Genomic DNA, 6,253 nt, shown 5'->3' with positions numbered 1-6,253 from the left:
CAGATTTCAGCTGCTGTCTTGGCTTTCACTGCCTTTCTACATCTCCCTTTCTTCATGTGTTTAATACCTTTATCAATACTGAGTCATTTCTTTTTATTACACATGATAACCTAGCTCTGTTAAACATAATTTGGGAAAATATTTTAAAAAGAACAAGAAATTCACAGGGGGGCTAATAATTGTGACTTCCACTGTATATTTAATACATCATCATATACGAAGAAAGAGATTTAGGTTGTGTATCTCAGACTGTGGAGGAATGTTCTGAATTGACTAAATACTCAAGTATTTTCAGAAGGGCATTTAATGTTTTAATTAATGTAGAAACTCAAGGTCTACCATTCCAGATTCTACCCTGAATGAATGAATGACTTAAACAAACTTCAGGCTGTTTCATATTACTCAGTATAGTCGAGTGGAACTGAATAAAAGATCTCTTTTTGATTAGTTTTTTTTTTTGCATCCTTGAAGTTAATTAACGGATGATGGTTTAAATGAGAAACGTCTTTACATCTCTCTGCTTCTGGTCTTTGGAAGCAACATTGAATTTGCTTTGGTTTGGACTGACTCGTTTGAAAGATCATTTGAAGTAGAGTCATGCAAGAGAGAATTTACTGAATTTATTAAAAACACTCAAACACTTATGCATTTGGTGTGTTAATAGCATAATAGTATTAATCCCTGTTATGATAAGCACTGTAAGATGTAGGTGTGTGTGTGTGTGCGTGCGTGCGTGTGTGTGTACTTGCCTTCATTGCCTTCAAGGACAGAATACTTGGCACTGTCAAATGTTTCGGTTAGGGTCGTTTGGAATAATTCACAAAACTCTCCATTTTGAAATGTGCAAAATACGCTACAGTAATGCATTTAAAATTCTCTTTATCAAGGTTTCCTTCACCTTGACATGTGAGTTTGATGGGCTTCTCAACATGTTTATGTGATGGACACACTCTGTAATTCGTATTTTGATGGTTCGAAGGCTTGAAATGAATAACTCATATTTTTATAATTTTTTAATATACTAGAATGACCCATTATTAGGGTGACCAGATCCTATATTTAGCCTTTTTCAAAGTAAGTATGGTCTATAAAGTTTGTAAAGACATAAATACATGACTGGCCTGCACAGAGTCCTGACCTTAACCCGATAGAACACCTTTGGGATGAATAAACGCAGAGGCTGTAAACCAGGCCTTTTAGTCCAACATCAGTGCCTGATCTCACAAATTAGAAGAATGATTAGAAGTGAAACTTAGAAGAATGTTCAAAAATACCCAAACAAACACTTAAAGGGCACCTGTGATGACAATCATCATTTGTAAGCTATTTGGACAGAACTGTGTGTAGGTATAGTGTGTCCACGGTCATATTGTGGTGATGTAAAGACATAGGAAACAATCCATAGGAAATAGGATCCAAATCCCTTCCTTTTGAGGCCCACCACAACGTACGTAGAAGTGCGGTTTCCACACCCACCGAAATGATTGATAGCCACGTATTAACATGTGTCTGTAGTAGCGCGTATAATAATAATACCAAAAAGACAGGACGTGCGCAAAGCAACTGGGATTAAAAGATCCGTTCAGCTCTCTGTGATCATCAACCATCATCAAATGTGATCAAGTTTTACAAGTTTAAAACGTTTCAAACGGTGCATGTTTGTAATGAATTACGGTGATTTTACCGTCTTTACTTTATCACCACAGCCGCATGTCAGTACACTTATAAAAGAAGACGCTTAAATCCCGGTTTGGTGATGTTAAATCAGGTTTATTTTGTACATTAACATAACGGATATCCATACAGCAGTGGATATTAATGTGTATTATTTCACATTTGTGTGCAGGAACAGTTCAAAGTTCAACGCGCACTGTGTGTGTGTCTTTGTAACGACATTGTGTGTAACTCATCGAAAGTTTTGAATTAACTCGACAACAAATACATCAAATAATCATTGGTAAGTACGGTAGTATTCTCACAAACATTACAGAGATCTGCTTCCTTCATGTCTGTCACTGTGCTATTTATCTGACGCAGCCAAGGTGGAGATTGAGGCACAGGGAGAACTAGCATTGAAAGCACAGGCAGCATAAACAGCTACAATGTGTTTAGAGCAGAAAATCCAAACATTCTGAAAGGTATAATAAATAATCTGATGGGTGTTTTGAGCTGAAACTTTACGGACACATTCTGGAGACACAAAAGACTTATCTTAAATCTTGAAAAAGGTAAAATAGATGCCTTTATGGCATGTGAAAAATCTTCACGGATAAGTTGAAGCTGTTATAGATGTAAAAGGTGGCCAAGCCTATATTAAACTCTACAGATGTTCCAAAACATTTAAGGGCACATTGAGTATACACTAATCTGTGCAGTATTCTGTCACAAAATGGCGCCAAACAGTCAAAAATGCAAAGCTGACAGAAACTATACTTGCTGAATAAAGCACATACTAACCTATGTATTATTAATTTACAAGACGGCACCAAACCATCCAAAACAGTCAAAAACCTTGGCGTTACAGACAAGCAGATACATGTAGATATGGATGTAAATATATGGATTTAAACACATTCACTGATGGTTAAGGTGATTTGAAGTTCCTGTTATTCAGCGGTTGTTATCTCGGAATAACATACATTGGAATGTTGCGACTGACCAATCAGAATCAAGTATTCCAGACAGCCATGTATTAAAAATATTACTTTGTAATTGACGTCGACTAGTCGTTGTGCAGATCACGTAGTTTGACCTGAAACCGTGAAGTGTGTGGCAAATGTCATAGTGTAATATCATCCTCGGTGAATGCGGTAAAGATGTGCATCAAGGACAACCAAGATAAGCCAGTAACTGTGAAAAATGCCCAACTGGAGCAGGATTTTGAGCAGCTTTCTAGCATGCACTATCATAGTGGTAAAATATCCATCTGAGCAAATCTCAGACAGTGTAATAAGACTTAACGTTATAGCCTTTGTCTTTTGTGCGTTCTGTTGTTATGAAATACCTTTACATTTATCTGTGTGCTGATGACGTATGCATCATTTCTGCACTAAAATATCTGTTATTGTTACAATCTTACTAGAACATACTGTGATCAGTGTGTTGACTATTTATTTAGCAGTAAAATTAGCCTGGTTGCTAATGTTGGGTTATTAACAAAACGAAAGTGTTGACAGAGCATTTGTTTTGCACTAATTGGTAATGTTGCATTGTTTTTGCAACATGTTGGCAAACAGCATGTGTATATTCCTGTAAATAAATTGCAAATTGTGGCATGTTGCAAAAGATTTGCATCTTGTGTTTTATTGATGAAGTCACCAGCGACTAGTCAACGTCGACTTGACTTTGATAACATAAATGTCGACTTCCAAAAATGTAAAGTCGTTCAACCCCTAAGCTATACATAAAAAGTAGAATAACAAAACAAATCAGTTTGCAGCAGAATGAGCTGTTTTTAATGTCTAAAAATCAATGGAAGTTAATGAGACCGAAAGTGTCAAGCCAAACGTATTCCAATTTTCCGCTTATACATGAAGAATAAGGCCAATATCATTCTGCTGACAAAATGTGTGGTGTGTACAGTATGGGGATCCTTGCGAATTCCAAAGCCGAAGTACACTTTTGGCATTAATCTGCTGTTATCTTCTTGTGATGGCTGAACTGTGCATGTCTGTGTCTCTTCTCAGGTGTAATCGAGGTGGTGTGTAATGTGTTTGTGGAAGTCTCTGGTGTGTATCTGGAGAGAGAAATGCAGTCAGGATTGAAGAGCTGCTCTTCTCTGCTCGTGAGTCTGCTGGACATCATCCACATCCTGCTGAAAAACCTGTCATCTGTAGTTCGACTGGCCCTGCAGGTAACTTTTTTTTGGATTGTTTTGATTTGTTAGTATTACAAGATATGGATCGGTGGGTTAATGGGTTTTAAGTTAGGGATAAAGTGCATCCAGGAGGTTGTTATCGCAGAATAAAACCCGACTGGCTTGTTGGCATATTATAAAAAGTGGAGTACTGTTATATTCAGTGAAACCAACCATCCTGGATGTACTTTATACCGCTTATTACACGGATACTTGGTACAAAATATCAAATTTAATCACAAAACATTGGTCTGGGTCATAATAGTTTATTAATTCTTCAATTTAAAGCAAAGCTGACCAACAAAAACACCTGATGGAGTATACACTAACCTGTGCAGTCTCAAAAAAAGCGCCCAACAGTCAAAAATGCAAAGCTGAGAGAAACTAAACTGGCTAGATAAAGCATATACTAGCTTATGTATTATTAATTTACAAGACGACGCCAAATCGTCCGAAACAGTCACAAACCTTGGTGTGACAGACAAGCAGATACATGTAGATATGGATGTAAATAAATGGATTTAAACACATTTACTGATGGTCAAGGTGATTTGAAGTTCCTGGATGAGTTTGTGTTATTCAGCGGTTGTTATCTCGGAATAACATACATTGGAATGTTGTGACTGACCAATCAGAATCTAGTATTCCAGACAGCCATGTAATAAAAATATTTAACCAATTAAACTTATTAAAAATACCTTGTGACTAAAGGCTGGTTTATACTTCTGCATCGAGTGATTGGCATGACCCACGGCGCCTGCCTTGCGCGTAGCCGTGCATTTATACTTCTGCATGCTGTTTACACTTCTGAAACGCTAGCTGGCAAGTAGGTTTTTATGTTCCTCTCTGTTCAGTTTCTTCATGGATGTTTTGTTTTTTCTGAACACCACCTTAATATACAAGTAGCTAAACATGCAACAACTTTAATCATGTTAAACACAAAACAAAAATTTACATCTGGAGCTCCTTCACAGGACACGACACTTGTGAACAATTGCTCTATTGGGCTCGCGGCTCTCAGCTCCACCCACACTCACCGCTACCAAGCTGACCAATCACAGAGCTTGTGCTTAGCATCATTAAGACGTTAAGATGCTAATTAGCGTCAGGGCTATAAGACCATGCGAAAGCTGTGCCAGACAATACGCTTGCGCTTGATGCAGAAGTATAAATCAGCCTTAAGCCTTTTCACAGTTGGATCCTGAAACTGTTCATGAAACCTTCAAAGCTTCGCCCTCTTCTATTTTCAATAAAAAAGAGCAGCACAATATTCATTTTCTGCTTTTTTGCAGTGGATGTGTGTAATAAGATACAACTCCATCATTTAAGGAATATTTTTACACAAAACAGAACAATATTGTGCAAAGGAGTTATTTAAGGTTTAAGAAAACAAGTAGTGCAACATGATTTTGAGTCCTTTTGAGGTGTAGTTTAAGTAAAGTGTCTGGTGCATACAGAGAGAGGGTGTTTCTACAGGTCGTTTGTCAAGCCCACTTACCTGTGTGAAGCACACTTTGGAAATGCACAATGTTTTTATAGAGATATGGAGTGATTTTAAGAAAGTGTCTGGTGCATATGGAGAGAGAGAGTTGTTTCTACAGGTGGTTTGTCAAGCCCACTCACCTGTGTGAGGCACACTTCAGAAATGTGCAGTGTTTTTATAGAGATATGGAGTGATTTTAAGAAAATATACACACTCTTTTCCTCTCCATATGCACCAGGTCTTTTCTTATCAGTGGTTTGGCACTCAAGTTTTATATTCTGAGTAAGTGAATAGAAGTATTTATGCTAAAAACCAGAATGAAAAACTGTCAGTGCAGGATATAATAATATTACTTTTTCGTTTAAAATTTGTCTGAAGCTTCTGGCAGGTATCTCTTATTATCACCAGCAGGATTGATTCTTATCAGTCTTATCACATAATAAAACAAGATTTCTTATGTCATATACACTCACCGGCCATTTTATTAGGTACACCTTACTAGTAACTGGTTGGACCCCCTTTTGCCTTCAGAACTGCCTTAATCCTTTGTGGTATAGATTCAACAAGGTACTGGAAATATTCCTCAGAGATTTTGCTCCATATTGACATGATAGCATCACGCAGTTGCTGCAGATTTGTGGGCTGCACATCCATGATGCAAATCTGCCATTCCACCACATCCCAAAGGTGCTCTATTGGATTAAGACCTGGTGACTGTGGAGGCCATTTGAGTACAGTGAACTCATTGTCATGTTCAAGAAACCAGTCTGAGATGATTCACACTTTATGACATGACGCGTTATACTGCTGGAAGTAGCCATCAGAAGATGGGTACACTGTGGTCATAAAGGGATGGGCATGGTCAGCAACAAAACCCAGGTTGGCTGTGGCGTTTACTCGATGCTCAGTTGGTA

At 37.8% G+C, this 6,253-nt stretch overlaps 1 protein-coding gene across 1 annotated transcript in view; it reads left to right on the top strand.

Annotated features, from left to right (window-relative positions):
• The window catches only part of ulk4 (unc-51 like kinase 4), a 330,407-nt gene that overhangs the window by 225,212 nt on the left and 98,942 nt on the right, over window positions 1–6,253 (top strand). The window contains exon 33 of the mRNA XM_056475236.1: window positions 3,687–3,853. Coding sequence (XP_056331211.1) covers window positions 3,687–3,853 — 167 coding nt within the window. The remainder of the gene's footprint in view (window positions 1–3,686; window positions 3,854–6,253) is intronic.

This window comes from Danio aesculapii, chromosome 16 (genome assembly GCF_903798145.1).
Source record: "Danio aesculapii chromosome 16, fDanAes4.1, whole genome shotgun sequence".
Classification (NCBI taxonomy): Eukaryota; Metazoa; Chordata; class Actinopteri; order Cypriniformes; family Danionidae; genus Danio; species Danio aesculapii.
This window is presented reverse-complemented; position numbering and strand designations above follow the sequence as displayed.